Source organism: Lepisosteus oculatus, chromosome 11, assembly GCF_040954835.1.
Source record: "Lepisosteus oculatus isolate fLepOcu1 chromosome 11, fLepOcu1.hap2, whole genome shotgun sequence".
In the NCBI taxonomy this organism is placed as follows: domain Eukaryota; kingdom Metazoa; phylum Chordata; class Actinopteri; order Semionotiformes; family Lepisosteidae; genus Lepisosteus; species Lepisosteus oculatus.
In genome coordinates this window covers 28394450-28420558 of record NC_090706.1, presented here as the reverse complement: position 1 = coordinate 28420558, position 26109 = coordinate 28394450, and the positions used below count along the sequence as shown (strand labels likewise).

Sequence of the window (26109 nt, the reverse complement as noted above, 5' to 3'; positions counted from 1 at the left end):
GGAGAACGCCACCAACGTGTTATTTAATTTCTTTCTTTTGGAAATGTGTGGGCAGCTTGTTCTTCCTCTGTGCTCCTGCTGCTTTGGCTTCTATTTCATCTGCCTTCTCCTGACAAGGAGTACGTTCGAGAACTTGTGCAGGCTGACTCTCAGCAGAGCCCTGCTTCAGAGCCGTCGACGGCTCTTTCTGCAGCCTGGATGAAGGGAGAAAAAGGAGGGACAGGGAGCGAGAGAGGGCCCTTAGCTATGACACACAGCCAGAATCAGACTGGCCCAGGGCTAGGTGAGGGCGGAAAGGCAGAGAGAGAGCCAAAGAGAGCAAACACACTGAACATAAAGAAAAACACCCTTGAAGATCTAATTTCACCCCTGAAAGACAAAATACATACCTAAAAGACACCAAAAAGACCACTGATACGCACATGGAAGGCAAAAGCAGTTGTATTTACCTGACGGAATCCTATAATGCTCTAGAGATGCGGGACTTTTACAGAATTAACATAGTGGTCTCTGTTTCAGGAAGGGGCTGCGGGTCTTTACAGGCAGGGACTGAGTCGTTCCTATGTGCACTGGTACTATAACATTGGAAGAAGTTAAGTAGACAGCGTGTTTGTGAGTGTCAACCCTCTCCACTTTAAACCGACATCACAGTAAGAGTACATCAAGGCATTTATCAACATGTGGCATTTTATGTCACTCATACCAATACTTTCATGAACAGGCATATCTCCACAGTACCTAGCCAAGTGTACAGTTCTCTTAGCCATGATGAAGTGTTTTAAACTTTTTTTCATAGCATTATAATAGCTGCAATGTTTAGGGTGATTTTAGTTAGTTCATTGGATTGACACCCCATCCCTCAGATAAAAGAAATAACCCTCCAAAATTACCAGTGTCGTGCTTTATAGTTAGATAAAGGTGAAGAAACTTTTCTTGTTGCCATAGTTGTGTTTGCTGGTGATTTTAACTTTCCCTTGATTCAGGGTCATACTCAATGCAGTTTTTAAACTTTTTCTTGAGTCACTATAACTGTCCAGGCTTTTGCCCAGAGCTATAAATAGACCTGCCTAATGACGGTACAGTGGAAACTGCAGAAATTGCAATCTGAAGAGCAGAAATGAGCTAAAAGCAGCAGAGATATTACCCCCGCTTTCAAAACCTTCCACCTTTGGCATGGTGTTCAAAAAATAATTCGATGGATGTTCTGTCTCGCCTAGGCAGAGGGCATTTTAAGGGCCCAGTTTTGTTTATTTTCGGTCTAAATTCATCAGTGAATAAACAGAACCAGGCTGCTCTGGGATCTGTGCTTTGCTAGAGGCCTGTAGACAGTGATGCATGTGGCTCTGTTTTAAAAGACCTTGGCCCTTTTTTTCTCAAAGTGAAACAACATAAAGAAAAAAGGACGAAGGTACCGGCAGAGATCCTATATCACTGAGGACACACAGCAAAAACTAATTAAGGCCAAAGGCCTAATTGTGTAGATATATCATCATCTGGATGATATCATTATGATAGATAAAAATAGACATTCTAATAGAAATGTATACTTTGTGATTTTGTCTGGGTTTACAAATACTTCACTGTAAGTGGTCATCCTTAAATCTTCTTTAATACTTTTCTTGGATTACACAATGACCAAGAACTTGAGTAGAAGATGTGTAATTAATAGTTATATTTTTCATTATGAGTAATAGTTATTGTATAAAAAAGTTACAGCAGTGGTCCTTCAGAAGCAGTCACACAAATACTAGCTAGAGAAGCAGCTGTACCAGTAATGTTAGCAGCCTTAATATTTTCAATAGTGGTATTAATAGTTTTAGAAATAGCAGAAGTATTAAATGCACCAGGAATAGAGATTGTAGTTTTAGTAGTAGCAGTAGTATTAGTCATTCTAGAAGTACCTGGTGAAATATTAGCTGTAACAGCAGTAGTTGAAATAGTTTAGTAGTGTTTGCAGTAGCAGTAGGTGAAACAGCAGTAGCTGAAGAAGTTTAGTAGTGTTTGCAGTAGCAGTAGCTGTAACTGCAGTAGCTGAAGTAGTTTAGTAGTGTTTGCAGTTGCAGTAGCTGTAACTGCAGTAGCTGAAGAAGTTTAGTAGTGTTTGCAGTAGCAGTAGCTGTAACTGCAGTAGCTGAAGTAGTTTAGTAGTGTTTGCAGTAGCAGTAGGTATAACTGCAGTAGCTGAAGTAGTTTAGTAGTGTTTGCAGTAGCAGTAGCTGTAACTGCAGTAGCTGAAGTAGTTTAGTAGAGTTTGCAATAGCTGTAAGTGCTATTTAGTTACAACTAAAGTAGTAGTTTAGTACTGTTAGCAGAAGTGTTTTGCAGGGAGGCAGCAGCTGCTGTCCTGCGCAGCTCTTCCTCCTGTATTCCAACACTCCCAGCACTGAAAGGGCGGCTGGGGTGGCGCAGCGCAGGCAGCTCAGGGCTGTGTATGTTTGGGGAAAATGAGAAATTCGCAGCGGTGGAAAATGTGTTGTTTGGAGTCTGAGGTTGAAAACAAAGCTGAGGTTTTTGGAAGAACTCAGCGCTGGGCCAGATGGCTCACTTTGTTCCCAGTCTGGCCGTCCAACTGCTCAACCCCCCTACCCCCAGCCTGCCTGTCTACCTCCGCCCCCCAGTACAACATACAGCCATTTGTTTGGGGCTTTATACGGTAGAGTAGTTACAGTGCGAAGGCACAGAAATACGATTACAGTCCTGAACACAGGCACAGCCAGAAGAGCGCAGGAGCTGTCCTCTCGCTCCCAGAAAGCTCGGCTTTCCAGTCGGACTGAGGCGCAGATGGGAGCACGTGCCAGGAATAGCTGAGTGTTGAGTAAAGGGTGGAACATAACAATAATCACTTCAACAAAAAACTAAAGCTGTCATATTGCAAGCCATAATGCGGCCTGTCCTTTTTTTCTCTCCCTAACCCGTGATGCACAAGTTAACTCGCATCTGTTTTAAAACCACGTGGTCTGCTCAAGTGATCAGGACCAAGTCTCACTGATACTGTACTAGCCACGGAGAAAAAATCGGCCTCCGAACTCGAGGCCAGACTTGGAACTGCGTTTGCAAACCCACCTTAGAAAAGCAAATACCGTAAAGACATTTTCTGGACATGGAATGAGTGGATTGAGCTATTGATATAAAATGCCATGGCCGTGATTCGAATGTGGTTTTTTAGTTTGAGTTATTTAGGAATGCAAGCAAATAAGGACAGTTAAAAAGCAGTTACAATGTGGCTCCTCTGGTCTGTTTGGTAATGAGTACTTAATTGAGCTGAGGATCTTACCCAGTCATGTCTTTGAAGGAAACCAGGGTTTCGGCTTCAACAACACGACCTGGTATCTTGTCCCATTTTCCCACATCCCTTTACAGAATCAATATTTATTTCCTGATTTTTTGATTGAAAAATAATTGTATATCCCTTAATTTTTTTATGTGGGTGTTTGATGGTTTGTAGTATTCATACACTCTTAGGGAGAGCCTTCAAGACTTGTCAGTACTATTGCCTCTAGCTGACTGGCACCAAAAGTGGCCAGGCAGCCATCGCCTGAGACGAACCCTGTCCTCCACCCCCCCCCACCCCCCCACTACTAAAAATAATTCATTAATGCCCTGGCCTTTGTGCATGTGCTTTTCAGTGGTGAAAAAAACCAATGAATCTGATTTGTCAAATTCCATTGATAAACATGGAGACAAACTACACATTTCATCTAAATCAAATGAAAACTAGAGGCAGAAGAAGTACGAATATATGGGAGCTTGCACACATTTTTAATTTTTTTTTTAGAACTGGCTGCAGCAGTAAAATAACAGTGCGCACAGTTCCAGCAGGAGTTTTGAATCTCACAACACTTGTGTCGTTAATGTGCCTGGACTTAAAGAAGGGTCTTAGTGTGCCTATAGCCAGCTAATCAAGACAGCTCAACAAATGGACCGCTTGTACGCCCGCAAATGTGCTCCGAACAAAACAGGTTACTGTTACAACTTTACAAGTCATTTCCATATGTAATGCTCTGCGAACTGCATAGCTGTTTTTGTAAGTTACAATTGACTGCAAACAGATCATTCTCGGCCAGAAGTCCTGGAATCCTGGAACTGCGGATTCCCATGACACATGTGGTCAGTTATGAACCTTTTCCTGCCAGATGCAATAAATTTTACATTAAGCTCTTACGATTGCCCTGTGTATGTTTTTCTCAGCAGAATCTGTTCTCAGAATATAAGCAATATGTGAATGAGGGTTTGAAGAGTGGGTTAGGAACTTTAAGCTGTCTCATAAGCATGCCGTGTGTGATGGGATATCATCAGAGCTCAGTCATTAGACAGTGTTTAGTATAATGAGTCCTGTTTGTCCTGATTGCGGGTTTTAGTAAAACAGAACCATATTGGCCCCGTACTGACTGTGTTTGACTTCCTGTCTGGTCGATGAGAATTTTTGGTAATACAACTTGTTTTCTCTCCCTCATTTCAGGCTATTATTTATGAAGGTCAAGACAAAAATCCCGAAATGTGCCGAGTTCTACTGACACACGAAATCATGTGCAGGTAAGGCTCGATGTGCTCTGTCGCCCCACATGGTTCACTCCTCACACGAACGAGCAGGAAACAAAACAAGGGAAATCGCACTGAAATAATAATATGAAGATTGGAGAGAAAGTGGAATATCTGCGCATGAAGCTTGGAAGCTCTTCCCGCGACTTCTTCTGGGAAAGACTTCTTCTTGTCAGCGTGCAGCTCCCCCCTGCACACCAGCAGTGTAATAGCCCGGTTTTAAACTGCCCGAAAAGGTTAATGGGCTGGTGAGGTTCTCGTATGAGATCACGGCAGGGCATGGGCGTGTAATTGAGCTGCTGGGAGTGGAGACACTTGGCACAGCCAGAGAGGGACGAGACGCAATGATCTCCAATAACTGATTACAAGGGCACCTCTTAAAGAACCGACCAGCAATAAATCACATGTAAGGAGGCATTGCTGGACACATTAGCAGGACTGATGGACACCAGATATTTTGCTTTGGGAAGCCTCTTCTGAAGCTTCAGGTGGCTCCTCGGGAGCTTTGTCCTCCCCTTACGGCGCGGAGCCTGGCCAAACAACCAGCATCCCATCATCCTTTGCAGCTGGCTGCTGCAGAGGTTAAGGATAGACCCCGGCAGATTTTCACCGCCAAAACACAGACTGTGGCGATGGTTCAAGTGCCCAGGTGTCTCCTCCTCTCCTCGCTTTGAGACGTGCCCAGTCTTCTTGTTTGGGTCGCTGCAGGTGAAGGGCACGACGGTCTAAACCGAATAGGCCTGCACTCCGCAAGGGTTGTCTTTTCTATTCAGAGGGGAACCCTCACCCAGGTGTGCACAGAGTGGCCTCTGTGCTCACAAGCCACACGAGAAAAAAGCTTTGCAGGACAGATTCTGCTGAGGGAGCCCTAGAAGTCCTAAGACTCCTCAATTCAGTAGCTTAACGGCAAAGGTATCATTCTGGGGTTCCCCTCGTTCTCCCGCTAACAGCTTGGCTAGGAGTACTGCCCACAAGGCTCTAACCAGGTCACCCCCACTATCCCAGCTGGCAGGAGCAAAAGAGAGGCCTGAACAACAAGGCAAGCAAGAGAGGAAGATGAGCTCGCTATCAAGTGTTGCACCTTTAATTAAAAGCGAAAGATGAATTTCTTTCGCTTAAAACTGGGTTGTGAAGATAGGCTCTCATCTATTTTTAGGAATACCGAAGAGCATTTTAACAGTTTTCTCCTAAATATATCCTACTCATGCTCGGTTAATTAGGACAAGCAGGAACTCATTATTCAGTCAGAATTTTCTTGTTATTCTTTTTATAATAAATGCATTTTCCTTAGCATGTTGACAGTGAAATATATATGCCCCAGACACAAATGCACACATACGCTACAAGCTATGCAAAAGAGGAGCATTGCAAAAAGAGGTGGTTGCATTTTAGATAGAAACAGTTCCCTGTAAGTAGATTCCCCTCACCTGGACATCTGTAAAAGTGAAAGCCTAGTTTGTTCATTTGGAAGGAACACTCCTTTACCGGGCTGAGCTGACACTTTGACACAGCTGGGCGACTGGCTCCCCTTAAATACCGGGCCCATGTGGAGCCAGTATGTCAGCAGACATCCAGCAGTACGGCTCTGCTTAAAGACTGAGTTTTCCCTTCTGCGGCCTCCTTATGGCTGTGTGCATGAAGGTAGGAATGGAGTTACACAGGGTAGAGACAGCTAGTGTACCGTACCCCCACCCCACACACACATACATACACACGCGCTGCCCTGCCGGGTCGCCTGTCCTATCCCACGATTCCACGCTGGATTAGGATGTGCTGATTCTGCACTGGGGGTGCAAACACAGTCTCAATTATAAGCATAAAATTAGAGTCTGTTCACCATTAATCAGTGCTGCTAATTGCTGTGCTCTTCCATTAGCCATATGGTGCCAAGCCAGCTTGCATCCATAGGACAAAAACTGCTTAATCTTTTCTTGTCAAACACGAGGCAGAATAAAAGTATGTGTACAATCTCAAATGCTTTTAAGAGAATGACTTCAAATCCAGAGGTAGGTTAGGAGTTTTGCATTTCTGAAGGCAGCAATGAGCTTGAGGAACTTTTGCAGGGACCCAGTAAAGAAATAGTGTCCCTTCTGTACCCTTCATTCAGAAGTGTTACTAATAGGATGCCTTTTTGGCTGTGCGTACAGGTATTTACCCTAAAATGGTGCCTGTGCTTGTCCCTTACTGATGACATCATCACAATGGTATACATTGGAAGGCTGCAAAGCCTTTACCAGACAGGAACACAGAGAGATTAAAAAAAAAAAACCCAGCACTTTCCTAAGAGAGGGAGCAAAGCAACAACAAAAATCCTCAAATAATTAGAATGTGCTAATTAGATTTTTTTTTGGAAAGGGTTTTATTTCTCGTGGGGTGCCGGAGCGTGTGCGTGCGTGGCCTTTCGTGGGCGCTGTTTGAGTGCCCGGTTATTATTGGAAGCCAGACAGTCTCCCCCCACCCCCACCCCAGCTTAGCTCAGTTCCATGCCAGGGGAGGGGGGGGGGCCCCATTAATGTGCCCCCTCTCCCAGTAATACATGGCAGAGGCGTGACCAGCTGTGGGAGGGAGAGAGGGCAGGAGAGCAGCGTGAGAGGAGATGCCCCTGCCCAGAGGCAGGGCTGCAACACTCCACAGATGACTTCTGTTTCCTGCCTCTGTTCTGGGCAACATCTCCTCCTCCTCCTCCTCGTCCGGCCTGACAGAGCGGCCCTGAACCCCGCTCCCACTCGCTCTCCCACCCACGCCCGTCGCCTGACGTCTCCCAGACATGAGGCAGAAGCATCCCTTTCAGGCAGAGACGTCACCCGAAGAGCCAGGCGCGGGGAAAGGGCCCGGGGAAGGAGAGATGAATAGGCGGGCCGGCTGAGTCAGCTCGTCCTGCGGGCTGGCGTCTCTCTGATCTCGGGGCTTTGAAGGCGAGGATGGGCCTCCCAGCGGTGCTCATCGACAAGCGGGGCTGGCGTCGCGCCAGGCCGGCGTGGCCGAGGAACACAGAGCGCCGTGCCAACCTGTCTCTCCCGCGCGGTATCGGAGCCACCCGGAACCTGGAACCACAAAGCCACCGTCCACACATTGCTAATCGCATGACGCTAACGAGCTGCAAATTCTGCCGCATCTTTTACGGCAGGGAGAGGTGTTTGTTTCTCAAAACCCACATAAACCATCTTTTAGAAAAGGCCCTTTTTTTACTGACTTATCTGTCTTGATTGGGGGGGGGGGGGTGAGGACGGCTGACCCAGATGGGAGAGAGCCAGTTCAGGAATACACCGGATCCGGAGGTTTGGGATCCGCGCGCCGAGTCGGGGAGCCAGGGGAGGCTGGGCAGGGAGAAGCCCGGAGCGCGCGAGCAGGGGGACAGGGGGAGAGGAAGGTGGCCAGGGCGGGAGAGGACAGGATGCACAGCTCCCCGAGCGAGACAATGCCGCTGGTTTTATGTGACAACCTCTCCGGCGCGTTCATTCATACCCCTCTACCATCTGTGCAGGCGTAACGTGAGCTGGAGGTTCATCACCGCTGTTCGGGACCCCCCCTCTGTCCCCCCAACCCCCCTCCCACTCAATCACTCTGTCCTTTGTCAAAGGCAGAGGCTGCGGGGGGAGTCTGGTTCATACGTGTGTGTTTTCAGGTTCGTATCGGAGCAGGGAGGGGCTGGAGGGGGTAATTACCTGCCTCAGGTGAGGCCTAGGAAGATCACGGCTCTGCCGCACAGCTGTAACAGGAGGCAGGCCGTCTGAAGGATGGATCGCCTTTGTAATCCCATAGCTGGCCCATATGTGACAGTCATAACTAGGGGCATGAGAAGCTCCTGTTTCCTCAGCGGCTCTCCCTCGCAGGTGATCCCTGGCTGAACATTTCCAGGGAAGAACAGTAACCAGAAACAGACACGCTCCCTCCTTCGACCCCCCTCCTCCCGGTAGCCTAGGGTAATTGCTGACACATGCGCGGACACCAAGGCGATCGGTGACCTTCTCCGACCTTTGCTTTCTCTCCCACCTTTCCCCAGCCGCTGCTGCGACAAGAAAAGCTGTGGCAATCGGAACGAGACGCCCTCGGATCCCGTGATCATCGACAGGTAGGGGTCCCTGCTTTGTGGTCCGCGCTGCTGCGGCCAGGCTCTGAGCCTGTTACACTCCAGTTATAACATGGTTATTACAGAGCTCCGCTACGGCTCTGCTGCCTTGGTCTGGGCTCTCTGGCCGCCGTTGCCGGGAGACGGTGGGGAATTATGGGTAAAGGGCTGTCCTCCAATTGCTTGAGAGGGATACCCTGGTTCACCCTCAACTGTTGTGAAAGATGGAACTGTGCTCTTGCAGAGTATGTCTCCAGTGATCTGGGGAAGCTGTTGTTTTTGTTGGTGTGTTCTGGTTATCAGACCCAGGAGAGGAGGTAATTTAGATGTTTGGCATTTGTTTTTTGTCGCTCATTAGCTGCTGTGCTTAGCATCTCTGTCCTGGAGAAAGCCAGGGACTTTGAGTCTGTGAAGGCTTGCGCAGCCTGGGCTCGAGAGTGACATGGGGGTGATGTGGGGTAGGATTGCTCTCGTTATCAACGGAAAACAAATCGCAGCTCTCGCATCCGTGAGGACCGTGCGAACAACAGCGCGCGGAAAAAAGCGTTGTCTTCCCTGCCGTTTTGCTGATGCAGGGACGAGCCAGAGAGAAGGGGAAGGCGGCGCGCCTGTAACGGATGTTAGCTTTAGAAAACAACTTTCACCAGCTCACCGGAAGGGACCGGAGAGCAGAAAGGTGCTGTCTGGTGTTTGGGAAGGTGAGAGCTGAGGAAGCTGTTCCTGCAGTCCTTCAGGGAAAGACTCCACTCTGCCCCTGGTCAGCGCGGTTCTGTGAACCCAGCGGACAACGTGAACGAGCAAGCTGTGGTCCGGCCAGCGATGGCTGTTGAGCCGGCACGCTTTTCTCTCTGTTCTTCCCCCTCCTCTTTCTTGCGTTGCCCCCTCATTTTGGGTCGTTCAGGCGGAACGTCTCGGCCGTGAGGCGGTGCTGGTGTATCAGGAGGGCTTGGCCTTTCTCTGCTCAACACGCCCCCAAGGCCTGGAAACCCCTCAGGACTCTGCGGCCTGTAAGGCGGTCGAGCAGGTGCCTGCCTTGCGCGAGGGGGCTAACGATGCCCCTCCTCGCGGTGCCGCTGTCTTACTCGTCGGGTCGGGCTTGCGCTTGCAGTCCGGCTCGCTGCTGGTGGCAGGGGGGGGGCGCGCCGAACTGGGGAAAGCGAGCTCCCAGTGTGTGTGACGGCAGAACCCCTCCGGCGCTTCAGCAGCCAGAGGAAACTCCTCACGCAGCTCCAATTAATAAAACCCACATGGCTAATGGTCTGTAAAACAATAGCAGCCAAAAGTGCCAGGGGGCCACCCTTGCGCTCGGCTCTGGGGCAGCAGCACAGTCGTCTTTCACAGCCCGCGATCATCCTCTCACTGGCAGACACAGGAATTGAGGCAGGCTATCCCAGAGACTCTGCATGCACGTGAACAGACAGTGATAACAGCAATTATTGAGTATTATTAGGGGTGACCGAGGTGGCTAAGTGAGCCGGAGAATGGAGTCTGAAATGCAGAACCATGCAGGTTGATTGCTTGAGCACTTGGAGGCTGGGCTCCAGCTGATCTCTTCAGTTTCGTAGTGACTGCTGGGAAGGCAAGGGACTCAAGCGGTGTATGATTGTATTATTTCTGTTTGCTCATTTGACTGTTCAGGTTAAGCTGTCTAAATCTGCACGTCAGTGACTCTCGGACTTGTCCTGAGCGGCAGGCGGGGTCGTTTAGCAATCCGGACGAGCAAGCCGATCTCCACCTCCGGACTGCTTTTCAAAAACGATCAGTCGGGTTCCAGGTGTTCAGCGCCCGGTATATTTATTGAGGTCTCCAGCTCCCAGGGATGTGGAGCTCCAGGCTGGAGGCAAATCCGACTCCCTTGTCCCGTCTTATCGGCCCTCGACCAATCAGCGACCAGATGATGAAGATCTTTCCGTGCTTTTCTCAGGCACTCACTGCAGAGATGAGGGGTTAAGAGAGGAGCACGGAAATTGTGCTTCCCTCTGCTTTCTGGGCCGGGTTCTGCGCTGCGTGCTGTGTCAGGGAGAATTAAATGCTGCAAATCAAAGCCTTTGCAGTTCAAAGAATTTATGATCAGCCAACCAAAAAAACAGCCTTTTGATTTATGTGGGACATAAAGGCATTTGTTTATACAAGAGTTACAGTTCTGTGCTGGGCCAGTTTGATTTGTTGTTGAGTTTTCAAATATACCACGATAAGCAGAAGAGTGTTAAAGCTAATTTGTGAAAATCAATCCGAAGGGGGAAGGGGTGGCGTGTTCGGGGGGGGGGATAACCCTCCTTGGATTTGGTTTTCCGAAGTTCTGTAGGGAAGCATGAGGTTTCTTTGTTCCCTCCCTCCTCCCCAGATGATCACACTTTGTTAATTTAATTGAATAAACACCTCAGAGCCAATTGTTTTCGATTCGCTGAACGCGGCTGCGTTTATTGTCATTTCAAAATAGCAAGGTGCCAAAAACATCCACACAAAATACGACACGGAGCCAGCCTCTGTTTTTGATCCCCCAACGTGGAACCTTTGCACAAGACGGCGCCCCGGCATGTAGGAATGAGGGGGTCCTGTGCTGTCACTGACCCGCTCTCCTGGTTGGGAGCGGATGAGGATCAGCTGTCCTGCGCTGGGTTGAAATAGGACAGCCCTACCTGGGCCCGTGTGGCCATGTGTGAATTGTGCCTTCCGCTCCGGTGCCACAGAGCGTTCTGAAGCTCTCCCGGAGACAGCTGTACCTCCTTCATCAGCCCTTCGGCTCCAGTGCGCACGTAGCGTGCTCGGGCGCTACCACAGCTTCCTTCCTGCGCTGTGTCTTCTCCGTTCCAGCGATTTGGAACCAAATTTTTAAAATGTGCATTGATATCAACGCACGCATGGTGAACATGCATCATTTTTTTTAAGCGATCCCTTTGCTCTTATTATTTTGGAAAAATCCTGCTTCTTCTCTTGGTGTTACTGCTACTACTACCACTACTACAGATATAGTACTTCTACTAATACTACTAATGCACTGGCAACACAGATACTACTACTAATATATTGGCAGCACATATATTGGTAGATACTGCTGCTACTACAGATACTACTACTGATATACATGCAACACAGATACTGCTGCTACTACTCCTACTATTACTGATATACTGGCAACACAGATACTACTACTGCTATTATTACAGATACTAGTACTAATATATTGGCAACACAGATACTGCTACCACTATAGATAATATTACGAGTACTACTAATGTACTAGCAACATAGATACAACTGCTACTACTACAGATACTACTACTGATATACTGGCAACACAGGTACTACTACTACTAATTTACCTAACTGCACAGCACTTTGTTCTCTGAATTCTGAACGACAAAACAGTCTAGCTTATTCTTATGTCTGGTGTCACTGGAGCAAAATGGAAACAAAAAAGCAGTTCTTTCTTCTCCGGAGTCTGCTTCACAAGAAAGACAAAAATGAGGTCATCTGAAAACTGAAAGAAGAAAACAAGCTAATTTTTTTGCAGCGGCTGTCATTTTGGTTTTTTTTTTCTGTTCTCAGCAAACAAACAGACAAACCAGCTAGCTCGCTGAAGCCCGCTCCATTAGAACGTATTACGGCCTTCTCCCTGAAAAACCTTATTTGAACAAAAAAATAACAATTCTGAACCTCTTTCTTCCCTTGAAGTTATTTAGTTCAATAAATAAAACCTCATTAGGCTGTTCTTGTTTCAAAGAGATTATTAGATTTTACAGGAGTAATTAGCATGGATAGCACTAATTCCTCTCTATGACTAATGAGAGTGATTTCCTAATTAGATTTCTTTTATAAGCGGCAGAACAGGCTACTCTAGCAAAACCTGAGGAATGTAGAAAAATAAAAGTAAACTAATGGGCTCATATTATACGGTTTTAAAAGAACAAATCTCATATGTGCTGTGGATTCTGCATGGAGTGTATGTGCACACAGGAAGCCCGTTCATTTGCCTGAAAGGAGCTCTTTAAATCGAACTTACTTTGGCTGTGAAAGGTAACCCACTACTTCGCTAATTAGTGCGTCCCTGATTTTGTTTGTCATTTTTCTTCCATTTGCACCTTTGTTTCTTGATAAACTGCTGCTGTTCCGCCGTTCACATGGTAAAATCGGCCTGACCCTTGGCGTTTCTTGCTGCGCCCTGTCATTCCTGGCTTGGCAAAGGGGCAACTCTCTGGGGATGGCTCTGCTTTAACTGTCTGCTACAGCCGGACCTAAAAAACAAAAGCTTTGCAATCCCTTCGCTTGAACACCACAGCCGAGGAACATCTGAATATGTAGCAGAAGAGCAGTTACAGACAGGAGGAGGCCAGTCCACTCACGGGGCCCGTTTGGTAGCCAGCAGATAACTGATCAACGGATAAGAACATAAGAAGAGTACGGACGCGTTAAAAGAAGCTTGTGTTCTCAAGTTAGGGGGGTAAGGTTATGATCCATGCATGCATGTACTGTGTGTCTATGCGCACAAGCATGTCTGTTTGTGGATATGTAGAGAGTGGTTATATGTAGATATAAAGGAACAAGTAATAGGTTTATTCCACGCTGAAAAGAGAAGAAAGTAAACACAACGTTTCGGCTGTGGTGCCTTCTTCGGGTGCGAGGGTATAAGTGGATATAAACTTATATCTCTGTCAGCAGCACATTTTTCCCCGCTCACAAGTTCTGTTTGTAACCAGCCTTCGTGGACACAAATTAAAATGTGTTAGTGGCAGGAGCGGCCACTGTTTACTCTTTTGTTTTTGACCGTTCTGAGAACGTTGATGGTTAGTCCTGGGGCTTAGTGTGGGGTGAGAAGAAACCGCTCTTGTCGTTCAGCTTCAACCTCCGGTCCACTCTGATCACAGTCTCCCCACGCCTGATCACGGCAGCTCAAGGCCGTCTGTACAGCAGGCGGGTCTGCGCAGGCCTGCTGGTTGCCGTACCCCGAAAAAGGGTCGAGCCCTCGCTGGGTGATCGCGGGGAGCGCTGTGTTTTTCTGCGCCTGCTGCGCTGCGGACCCGCGAGGGCAGAGCAGAGAGATGGAGGCCGCGCAGGAGCAGACAGCGTGCGTGCGTGTGTCCTTTCGGAAGAGTGTAATCACACTTTCCCTGCAGACGGCTCTCTAGGGGTGGGGGGGTTGGTGTCGGAGTGGAAATGAGATCTCCAGCCTTAGCTAACCCCCTCAATGGCAGGAGCACTTCTGCTACCCCGCCATATGTTCCCAAACTACCCCTCTCTGGCTGCAGCTTTTGACTGCCTCAATAAGATTATTTCAAATACCTTAATCCACACTCATTGACATGGACACAAAAGCCCACTGACATCTAATAGATGCCTCTTAGCTTTCCCTTTTCCCCTCTCGTTTAATCTCTTTCAGCCTGGTTTTTCATTCACTCGCACTTGACAGAATCTTCCATTGTTGTCCTCAGTCCCCCCCCCCACACACACACACACATTTCCCTCCTCCTCCTTCCTTTTTTCTCTTTCTTCTGCCCCGGCCTGTCTTTTCTGAACGGCACCTCAGAAGTCGCCTAAACGGTGCTGTCTTTATTTCTGAGCTCTCGAAACAAGGGGAGTCAGGGAGCGGAGATGGAAGAGGAAGAGGAGGAGGAGGAGGGGGGTGGCTGGGCAGAGAGATGGGGAATCCCGATAAGGCCCGTGGTGTGGGTATCGGGAGATGAAAGCCAACTTCCAGTAGCTGGGACAGGAGCACGGTGTCCGGCTTGCTGTGTCCTTCCCCTGTCGAGTCTGGCCTTGGCCTTTGCTGTGTGCGTGCCTGGTTTAAAAAGCGGCCCCGTGCTAAAATATACATGCAGAGGGTTCTGAAGTGCTGTAGGTCCAGTTGCAGAGCTGCTGTTCCTCTGTCGATCAAGGGGCCCGGAGTCCCTGAGTCGCTGAGAGTCCTGTTTTCCTTCTTCACGCCTGCTCGGGCCCAATCTCATCCGGTGTGTTTGTTCGGACAGCCAGAGAAAGGAGCCCGGGCCCTACTGCAAGCTCTTCCGAGCTACACCTCCACAGGCATGTCTAACGAAAAACCCAACAAACAGACAAAGAATCAAACCGACCTGCTTTCAAGCGATTTTTTTCCTTCACAAGCAAGTGGGGTTCTTGAGGGTTGTTTCGTCCGCCAGCCCAGAAAGAGGTCCGTTTCTCGGAAGTTGAAAAGTTGGTGCCCCGTGTCTCTCCGTGTTGATGGATGGACTAGCAGGGAGCAGGAGGAGGAGTAGGAGGTGCGGGGCCGGGACAGTGCTCGGATACCGTGGGATTTCCTCTCCGGACTCGGCTCTCGGAGCTGTAGTCCTGGCACCGGCCGAACTCCCTTTGGCAGAACGTATTTCCCACAGATTCCCCAACATCTGGGTTCGGACCAAAGAAACCCAAAAAAAACCAACAAGGAAACTTAATGAAAGAAATGGAAATTAGGTCATCACCGCCTCCTTATTGAATTTTTAAAAGCAGGGCTTCTCGCGGTCACCTTGCGTAAATTCCACAGCGAAATTAACAACAAATGCCCCACTTGTCAGGGACTTCTGAATATGAGGCAGCCCTTAAATTACTGCTATTATTTTTATGACGACTGCTGTAATTTAAGTGGTGAGAGCAGCTTTTTCGCCATTATAGCTCTGTTGTTATTGATATGCAAGAAGGAAGTGCAACTGTCATTTCCAGCTCTTTATATTTACAAATCAAAATGGCCCATATCACTGCTTCGTGTCATTAGAAAGCCTGATTTAATGAGTTAGCAGACCAGTCGGGCTGCTTAGAGCCTTTCAGCTTTGTTGCATTGTCTTAAATGGGGTGATTCTGCCACATTGCAAAAATAACCTTCCCAGCTCTGAGGGCTATTGTAGGGTAATTAAACAGCATAAAACATCTCAGGCCTCAGAGACCGGAAGCACTTACAAAGCGCTGCGGCATTGCAACCTAAATCGTTGGCAGACTACGGGCTCCTTCAAGGCAAGGAGACTCAGGGCTGCCTGGGTTCGACCACCCCCCTCAGTGCAGGAGTGTGGCCTGCTCCAAATGAAACCCAGAAGGAATAATAAAATGCCCTTCCACCTCTACCTCTGCCTGTTAATACGGGGTTAACGAGACTGTTGTTGGCAGTCCCATCATCTGCCTGGGTGACTCCAAAAGAGGTGCACGCACCGGCCCCATGCGCCGGGCTCCTCCCTTCCTCCTTCCTTCACCCCTCGCTCTCTCTGGGCAACTATTTCCGCTGCCTCTCCCCTCCCACCCCCCCCACCCCTGTTTGGTTCGCTCTCTTCTTATCACGAACCTGGGGCCAGATCGCTCGGTGTGAGCAGGCCGTACCCCGTGGACACAGGGAGCCCCCTCAGGTGCGTCTCTCCTGGGTCCCCTTTCTTTTCCCAGCCCCCCCTCTGGGGGGTGCTCTTGAGCGGCCCAGGGGCAGCGATGTCTCCCTCTCTGGGAGGAAGGCTTGCTTTCTTCAGTGCACACACACAGGTGCTGCTGACAGGACAGGCGGGGTCACGCCAATCAGGCCAGTCTAGCAGAGAGGCCCTGCTGAGGGACAGCTCCTCTCTTGCCAGGTAGGAGAGGAGCTGGGGTCCCCACTTTCCTGGAGCTCCACTCGGTGAGAAGCTGCCAGTGTCGAACGGGGGGTGGTTCGTTACTAATTGGCTTATTGCTGGTTTGTTTCCCCTTAAATTTTGCTCTTGTCCCTGCTGAGGCATGAACCCTGTTGACCTCTTGCACTAGCTGTTTCTGTTCTGCCAGATGCTTGGCAGTCGTTCTGTTCGGTTTTGCTCTGTTTCACTTTTGTTGTTGCTGCTGGGGGGGGGGGGTCATTTATTTATTTATTTTTGTTGTTGTGTAGATTTAATAGGTCTTCATGCAGGTCCCGAGCCTAGATGTTTGAAGTAGCAGCAGTCTGATTTATACTTTCTTATCGCCCCCCAAAATTGTTTTCCATCATAACTTTTTTTTTTAAGTATAACTATTTTAGATTTTATACCACTGCAAGGACAGACGTGAGAACGACTGACAGTATTTTCTACACTATAACTACTGCAGCACTATTCATTATTATCACACACACACACATATATATAATATACACAAATAAAAAGACAAATATCTGAGCTTTGGGAACTGTAGCAACCGTAAAAAAGAAATATGCCATTTTCAAACACGGGAAGGCAGCCATCCTCAATATATTTGAACGGCTGCGGAGCACTCTATCCTTGCCAAGAAAATTCCGAGGTATATTTTTTTATCAAATAATTCCTGAGAGATTAAGGCGTTTGGCAGAATACAGACCCACGGCAGTACACTTTGTGCACTGGGGTGGAGGGAGTTAGGGGGAAGTGAGCGGGGGAGTGATGTTTGGCAGGGAGGGGGTGGCGTTGTTTCCTGGTCCGCTAGTTTTGTGTCTGAACGAAGAAGAAAAGTCATAAAAAGAAGTGCTCTGTTCTGCTGTTGTAATAAGCCGGTGTCACGGAATAGGTTTCGTTTCTGTCTCTCTCCCCAGCCCTCAGCTCCGCGGTCCACAGGGCTGAGGTGTCAATTAGGACAGACGGACTTAAATGTTCAGTCAAACGTCCCTGCTCCCCATTCCCAGTCTTATCGGGAATTTCTCCAGTTGACACTGTCGCAAGGAAAGGGACAGACAGCTCCCCCCGCTACAGAGCGTCTAACTAGGCCTGCTCGTCAGAGGCGATACCGAGCCGCCCGCCCTGCGGTCCCTCCCGCCCCAAACACGGAGCCCAAACAGATCTGAAGAAACGGTGGAGACAAGGTGCGCCACTCGTTTATTCCTTAACTCATGACACTAAGGAAAAAAATACAGTCCCACTCAATGGAGGCAGGAAGCCCTTAGTAGCAGCTGGTTTGACGGAGGTTCAGAGGTCGTGATGATAACGGCCCCGCGTTTCTTTTGAGTTCGTCTTCTGCGCTGCTCTGCGCCTCTCGTCCGGGTCACCATTGTGAAAGTACATCTATCTTTTTGTCCTAAGCGTGTTGGTCTGGCGAAACAATGCTGGGTTTATGCTTTTGCGACACCTGGGGCATACTTGATTTCAATTATTTTCCTTTAGCTGACGCGAACAGAAAGCTTTTTTTTTTAAATGGAAGTGTAACAGCTTGACTCTCGGTTCAAGTTCGGGCGCTCACAAAATGTACTTTTGATGTCCCCATTTATAACTTTTAAATGCCCGCTTTTATAAATATTTTTCACTTCAGCTTTCAGATAAGAGCCAGTCAAGGGCATGCCTTACGCTGTGCACAGTTCAAAACGCTTTTTAAAAATAGTAAAAACGTAATTCCAGAAATATTGATGAGGCGATTTTCCCCCCTCCCTTGTCCGCTAATGTCCGTGGGATGAGGTGTAAAACTGAAAAGTATCTCAGAGAGCAAGGACATTTACACATTTCACTTTTCCAAATCAACGAGTTTATATTCGGGCTCTGTTTATTTAAAAAAAAACGATTTGATAAAATGACTTCCTTGAGGCCGGGAATATTTTTTCCCACAAAGCAATCGTATTGTTTTCTTTAATTTAAATAAGACTTCCGTGCCCAAGGAATGACTTTAATTACCAGGACGATCAAGTTCTCACTATTTTTTTTAAAGCACGTAGTCGTGGATTGGCGGGATTATTTTCTTTAGCACTCCGAGACAAGGGACAACTGCTAGTTTTCAAATTAAACCCATCTGGAGAATTGAAGAGTCCGTCTAGGGAATAGCGGTTTTCACATAACCCCTGTGTCTCAGGTTAGTTTTAAACGCGCGTTAATGGGGTCTGGTGTACCGCAGTTTTTGAAGTGGAGGAGTACTTTTTTATTATTGTCTAAAAAAAAAAACCTCAATTCAAATAATAAAAAAGTGAACGAGTCACATGTGTAAATTTATGAGCAATGTGCTTTTTTTTTCTCCACTCTCTCTTTTTTCGGGCTTAATTGCCAGCGGTTTATGTATCATAATCCACTTGAATCTTCTTTCTGTTATTCTGCTTGGACCGCATGATAATTTGTTTTGCATAAATACACTGCAGTAATTAGATTCAACTAGCATTAATATAATGTGAGCTTTTTTTATGTTGTTGTTTTTTTTAACCGGCCTACCCCGTTAATGATGGCAGCATTGACATTGCGCGTCAGTCACTGTTTAACTCTGTTCGTGCCGGTGTTGCGGAGTTTCTTTTTCAGCGACGACACAGGGTATCAGTATTCGGTTCATTATGCCCTGAAAACTGCAACTGATACAGAAAGCTGCCCCTGAATGCTTACCGAGACATTTGCTCACATAAAGAGCAATGTTGCTGCTTAACTGTCTGCCTGCAAAGCAAATCTGTTCTGATCGGTGCGTGTTTTTAACGTCGCTGTCTGCTTTTATTAATGCGTATATTCTCCATATTGGTATGGATTGCTGTTGCTATTCTGGCAATAGAAAGGAATGGCGCAGCGTGTGAATTCGTTTGTGTTCGATAACATTTCAATTGACACGATACGACTGCACGTCACGGGAAGGCGGTGTGCTCCTGGGCTCGACATCACCGCGCGATTTTCAGATTTCCAGACGTCTCATTCTCGCGAAACACCCCCACTGTGGAATATCAAGCTAATGCCCATTCCTGCAACGTGCTTCGGGGTGCTTGCCTTACAGCAAGTCTTGTCTTGTAGGGGAACTTGTTACTTATTAGATATACGGTACGGCCATGCGTGTTTTTTCTAAATTCCGTTTTGTTCCTTTTTTTTCCCATAAAGCAGGAAAATAAGACGCCTGATTTTAGAATTCGGTGGTGTGGCGTCCAAACCGTGTTGTAAGTGAAAGGTGGGGAGCAGGGGGTTCACTCTTAATGGGTTGGGCTCCTGAGTTCAGTCTTTCCTCCCCCTCCCCGCGATCCCTGTGACCCCAATACTTCCCGAGTCCTGCATGACACTAGGGAGGTTCATACAATACAGTATGTGGCAGGAGCCCTTGTCAGCACTATCAGAGGGGTTAGTCCAACACGCCTTGAGCTGAATTAGATCGGACGAACCCAGTACTACAGGTCGCAGTTCTAAGATCCTGTAATTGATCCCTGATTACAGTCCTCGTTTTCTTTTTATAAAAAAAAACACCATTATGGAGGTGTACAACTAACAGGAAGACAAGGCCATCTGCCGTTTTTGTCTGTCTTCTCTAAGGCTCTGGTTAAAAACAGCAATTAACATTACATCCGCACAAGATTTGTGGCTGATGCGCGCAAAAAAAAAGTTTCTGCAATATTTCTCCTGCCCTCCTTACCGTTAACTCATTCCTTTGTAAAAGACCTCTCTTTCTGGGTTTCATTTGTCGCCCGCTTTCGAAGACAAGCAATAGGGGAACAATGACATGAGAAACTAAAATGGAAAAAAAACAACAACCCTCGGTAATAATGTTAGTGAGGAACAGATTGCCACATAACTGGAGATGGATCAGAAGGGTCATTTTTACCAACTGTTTCTCAGCCCGGCAGCCAGGCGTTTCCAGGATGATACTCCGTCCATCGTGGGGGCCTTGATCAGCCTCCTCCCCCCCCAACAAGCCCGGCCTGCACCTGGGGCTCGCTAATCTCATTAACCACCATCGGCAGCCCCACCAGATCACGCGGCCGCGCTCTCTCTCCGGCGCCGCCGCCTCTGCGCGGACTTCCGCCGAACCCCCGCGGCGCTTCCCGAGCTGCCGAAGCCGGGGACGCAGGAACGGCCTGCGAGAGGGAGAGGCTCCCCAGACCATTGCGCCGTCAGCTAGCCAGCGGCCAGCGCGTCAAGCCGCTCGGAAGTAGCCGTTTCACGCTCTCCTGGCAACACACTGGCATAAACCTGCTCGGGGCTTTGTTTGTGCCACACATAGGCAGTGAAACACAAAGCTGGGTGTGAGATAGTTAGGCGGGACGAGGAAACCGAAAGTGAGGTGGCCTTATCTGTCAACAGTGCCTCGGAATCATTCTGCCGTGTCCTTTCCTGGCATTTCGTCTGACACCATCCCTGTGTGACTACGAGTGCACGGTATAGAGCCGCCCTCACTTAAGCCATTGCTGTGTTTTTATTTCACTTCCTGTTAGGAAAGGTCAGGGCTGTGTGGCCCTGGCATCACCGATGTGAGTGTGGTGAATTATTCATGTCATTGACTTTGTGTCAGCTTTCACAGTTGTGCAGAAGGATGTTTTATTCATTTATCTCATTTAGGGTCCCTCACTGCACCTGTTCTACCATTAAGCACCCAGTGATTTGCATTTGATGCTAATTTGGTTTACTGGCGGCCTGCTCTCTCCCCGTTAATTTCATTTTCATAGAGGGTTTTCATTACGGATTCTTTTTTTTTTCTTTAATGTATTAAATATATGTATATATGCATATATATGTTTATATTTCCCCCTTACATTATCCATTAAGGAGCGGATCTGCAAGAATATACTGAAAGAGCGGATCTTGGAGAGGAAAGCAGTTCTGTGAGGCTTTTTTCAGGAGAGAATGCCGAATCCCCACCACCACGCGTGTGCCCACACCTCTCCTGCCCTCTCAGCTCCTGCAGAACCCCCACGCACCCCCTCCCACCCCCCACTCCCAGCTCTGTGTACACAAAGACAGGGGGCCCCTGCTATTGACTGGAGAACGCAGTCTCGCCACAGGGCATGCACAGCACAGATGTGCTCAGTTCCTCCTCAGCAAGGCTTGTAAATCTGTCTGCTTGTCCTTCATGGGATCACCTTACTCTTAAAGAAACAAACGACAGCAAACCAAACACCCTAATGAAGTCCGTCTATCTATCTGAAGCAGCGACAAAATTGATCACGGGGCTGGTGTACTTCCCCCATATCAATACTCGCTAATGGAGGATTTTAAATATTTGGAGCAACCTGTCAAGTAGACTAATTTGTTTGGGTTTATTAGTCTTAGCCGTAGTGTTTTTTTTTTTTGTAGCTGTAGGCCTTTTTAAGTACATTTGTTTAAAAGTGGCAAAATAACATTCCCTCCAATTAAAACTGCCCGTGTGTAAGCAGTACTTTCCCAGCAGCAAGGCCTGCCTTCAGGATGCACGAGCATGAGCATTGTCCAGAGTAGAAGTGCGCTCACTCCATCTGTGAAGAGAGATTTTCACTTTTGCACGGCTGCCTTGATTTTTTTTCACCCCCTTTTTACCACTTTTTAAAGCTGTCAGCTGTTAGTGGTTTTTAAAGTAGCTTTTGGTTCCCAGTTCTAGCGTAGAGCTGTGGTTTTCTGAATAGCCTGGCCAAAATGCATGTACAGAGACACTCTGACTTAATCTGCCATTACTGCCTAGCAGGCGCGCAGAATCCCCACACACATGAATGGGCCACTTTGTACGGCGAGCATCGCGTCTTGGGCAAAGCGCTGAACTTGGAGTATGTGTTTCATTAAGACCGTCGTTAGGAGGAAAACGCAGCTCGTTCAGGGGAGAGCTGCCAGTGGTTCTCGGTATAAAGATTCAGTATGCTTGCTTGTATATAGTTTTTATTAATTTTGTTTTGCGGCGACGCTCACTGAGATCATCATAAAACAACTGAGCCTTGTTTTGTTCCGCCACCAGAACATCTCTGGAAGTCGTTGCCCATTGGTGTTCTCTTTTCTCCTTGAATGTGCAAAGCGTTTGTAACAAAGTAGTCCAAAAGTGTTCTGTGCCATGATTCTGGACTGGAATGCTGTACCGTGTTCTTGCTAGGTTGCTTGGCGTTCTGTCAGACCTGGGTGTTATCACTATGTTCACATCAGTTTCAGGAGTGCGCCTTTCTTTGTCTCGTGTGTACCTCACTGTTTTTCTGAACGTTTAATAGCAATTTGAGAGATGACGGAAAAACAAAAGTGTGCCGTAAGGAAACACCATTTAAAAAACTGTACAAGAAGTAACAGCTGAGGTGCTGGACTGATCTTTCTAATTATTTTGATGGGTTTGAACATTTTTCTTGCCTAATAAAATTGTCTTCTTCCAACACAGTCCCTTTGCTAAATACTGTAATGTAATAGTTCCTAAACTTGTCCTCGAACATAATTAAAAACATTACACAGTGTGTATGTATAAAGATAGATATATACATTCTACATTTTAGAGTGTGTAGTGATCTGGTGCTGTACCTGCTGTTATGCCCTTTCAAGCCCTAGTTTGTTGCCCATAATGGACAAAGCCACAGAGGGTTAAATCTTACCTGGGTTGACCAAAGCCTTTGTGTGAGTCTCAGAGCAGTGTCTGAGTGACAGCCTTAGACTGGAGCGTCTCAGCCACTGGGAATAGGAGTGATAGCAGGGAATGGACGGGGTGTGACAGAGCTCTTGATAGTGGCTTTAACAGTCTGTCAGAGTGCAAGATTCTGTCACTCCTTCACACAAAAAAGCCAGCAGCCCCTTTCGTCTGGCCCTTAAAGATATCTGACAGAACTGAAGAGAAAACTATAATATTTGCTTTGAAATATATAGGGGTTATATATACACAGTAGAATCCTTATGCTTTTCAATGGGATGAGGCACACCCCAGAGACAGCAGGATGTTTGTCACGTGGTGTGTTTCCCTCAGTTTCCACTGGGCTCTTAAAGAGCTGCCTGTCCCACGAAGAATGAAGAAGGATCTCGTTATTGATCAGGCCTCAGACAGCTGGCTGGCTCTTCTCCGGACACACGCCTGATATGACACACACAGCGTGCTCAGCTCCGAGGCTGGCTCCAGTGAGATGCAGGGATTAGGGGAAACGCGAGACAGAGAGTGAGAGAGAGACAAAGAAAGAGAGGGGAGGTCTTTACCTGCTGGTCCTCTGGCTGGTGTGAGGAAGCACAGCCAGGTATATGTTTTGTCACTGCCTGTTTCCATCGAGTGACACTCCAAATATGTGAAAGCTGAAGAGCTGTTGTTAAAAAAGCTGTGCCTGTGCAGGCCGTTCTACCTAGAATTCACTCCCGCAAAGTTTTTTGTTGGTTAATCAGTGTATTTATTGAGGATTTGTCTCAGTCTCTCGCTAATTTTTTAGGTCTCTATGGTTTGGCATCTAGATATGCAAACTTAATGTGTGTGCTAAAATGAGTGACCGTATTAATAACAACATAAAAACGTGAAACAGAAATGTTTGGAAGAACTAGAGCTGATGAAAGCGTCTTGGAAATAGTTACTTAACAGCTAATAGCTACCCTTATGAGCCACGTGTGGGGTGCTATTGCAATACTGCTGATTGCTTCTCTACAAGTAGACGTGTCAGATAGTGGATCACGGTCTCCTTATCATGCTGCGCTGATCACAACAATAATGTACAGTACATGTGCCAGGGCATCTTCAGGGGCAAAGAGAAGGAGAAAGGCCCGGATTGATCCGAAGAATGGAACAGCGCCGCTAAACCTCAGCACTGAACGGAAGAGTGTGCGATCTGGTTCCCGGGGACGGGGGGGGGTGTGTGTAGGAACTGCTGCGCTGTGCTCTGTGGCCTTTAAGGAGATGGATTCTCACTGCTTTCATTGCAGTGCAGGGAATTAGGCTCCAGTGTTTTGGGTTTGGCCCAGTGCAGTTCAGAGTGTGGGCAAGTGAGCTGCTGGTGGGAGAACTGGCTAGCAGGAGGGTGATGGGAGTCAGAGGGAAGGAGTGTGTGTGTGGGGGGTGGTGGGGGGGGATAATGTTTGTGTTGTCGTTAGCGACACACAGCAGAGTTCCTCGTGGAACGGAAAAGCTCTGGCTCCAGATTGTCGCCAGCGAAAGCAGAGAGACATTCTGGCACATGTGGGAGAGGGATAGAGAGAGAGAGAGAGAGAGAATGAAAGCAGAAGCTGTGTGTGTGAAGTGATGAGGGCAGGAAAAAATAGCTGGAGAGACGGGGAGAAAAAAAGAGCGACGATTGTACATGGGAGAAGCGCGGGGAGAGGGAGAGAGAAGGAGGTGAGGCGAGAGAGAAAGAGCGACCAAAGAGAACCGGAGTCTGTCTGAGACGTGGGGAGAGCAAGGCGAAGAAGAGGTGGAATAAAAGATAAGGCAAGGAGAGAGACGTGTTTGCAGATTGGGCAGTGTTACAGTGAAGTACATTGTCTCTGAAAGCCGGGAGAGAGATGGAGTGAAACAGAGAGTAGAGGAATCTGGAAGACCTCGTGTGATGGGGGGAGAGAGAGAGGGGCAGTAGAGAACACAGTACTTTGTCTTTATTTCGGATTTTTTTAACCATTCCTCGGTAATCAGGGTTTATTGATGAAGTATCCCATGCATGAAAGAAGGCGTTGAAATGTCTAAAGGTTCCTAGCGTGTTGCACGTGTAGCAGGAGGGGTGTTGTCGGTCTGATCTCTATTGGAGCACTGATGGGTGTCCACGTTGCCCCTCAATCCCAGAGACGTGCCGTTTTCAACAAGAAAATATTCCAGTTCAATCACCGTCCTGCTACAAGGCCAGTAAAAGCTGAGGTTGTGTAAAAATAAGCTACCAGAATTTGTGTTTTCTTTCGCATGGGTTTGCATTTTAGGGTTTTTATTTATTTGCTGCTGAACTCTGCACTGAAATAATTGGGTTTTAATAGAGTGAGCCTGGCTAAGAGGGAGTAACAATGTGCATCAGATCCTGTGTGTCATGCCAGCACGGTGCAGCAGATCCTGGTTGCTCTTTAAATTTAAGGGGTATCATGTAGTGCGATTGCATGATACACACTGGGCATGCTGTCATTCATGATGTACAAACTGCTTGCACATTAGATATAGAACTCCAGCAGACGTGTACATTGTACCTGAGTCTCTTACCAAAATTGTACTGCAGGAGAAAGTCACGCACTTGCAGCAGTATTTCAAAAGCCCAGAGCCACCTCCCTCATGTGTACATGATTTCTGTGACTGTATCCTGAAATATCCTGTAGAAATGGGAAATCTGCGTGTTCCTGTACATGAAAGACATGAAAGTTTAGGAGAACCACAAAACCTTATGCAACACGCTGCATTCATAAAAATCAATGCTCACTGACAGCGAACCTGTACGCTGCACAAGCACAACTGTACTGTGTTTGCTCCTGGAATCTGCTCATCTCTGTAGCTGCACAGCAGCTCCAGCAACTTATAGGAGCAGCTTTCACAGATAACAGCTCTGTCCTGACTGCGACAGTATCTCTACTCATCCTCCACATAGCCTTGAAAATGTCGTGTTTGCATCCGTTCTTAAGTCCCCAGGAAGTATGAGAGACTGGGTGGGCCAGCTTCATTCATAACCCTCCCTGTAATGCAAGCCGATCGCATCATGCAGTTTCTTTGTAAAGTGGTAAAGTGGAACAGGCTGGTCGTCATCTGTTGTACTGAGTTTGGGAGTCTGGATGGACAGTTAAAAACACACCTCTGTGGAATGGGTGTGTGTTATTAATGGCACTGCCTAAATAATGCCTAAATCAAGCTTGTCAGATATAATGGGTAGAAAAAGGGCATGTGGCAAACTTGTTCATCTCCATCTCAGTGTTTGGTGTTCTGGTAAAGAGTTTTACCAAAGTCTAGCTTCCTTAAGGGGGCAGGGGCGGGAGATTATCTTTTAAGCTGCCCTCTAACTCGAAACATGATACAGG

The 26109-nt window shown here is 47.6% G+C and overlaps 1 protein-coding gene across 4 annotated transcripts in view; it reads left to right on the top strand.

Annotated features, from left to right (window-relative positions):
- The window catches only part of ebf1a (EBF transcription factor 1a), a 193793-nt gene that overhangs the window by 10451 nt on the left and 157233 nt on the right, over positions 1–26109 (top strand). For all 4 annotated transcript variants that reach the window (XM_006631692.3, XM_006631691.3, XM_015349366.2 and 1 more), the window contains exons 5-6: positions 4460–4533; positions 8543–8611. In XM_006631692.3, the coding sequence (XP_006631755.1) occupies positions 4460–4533; positions 8543–8611 (143 nt within the window). The remainder of the gene's footprint in view (positions 1–4459; positions 4534–8542; positions 8612–26109) is intronic.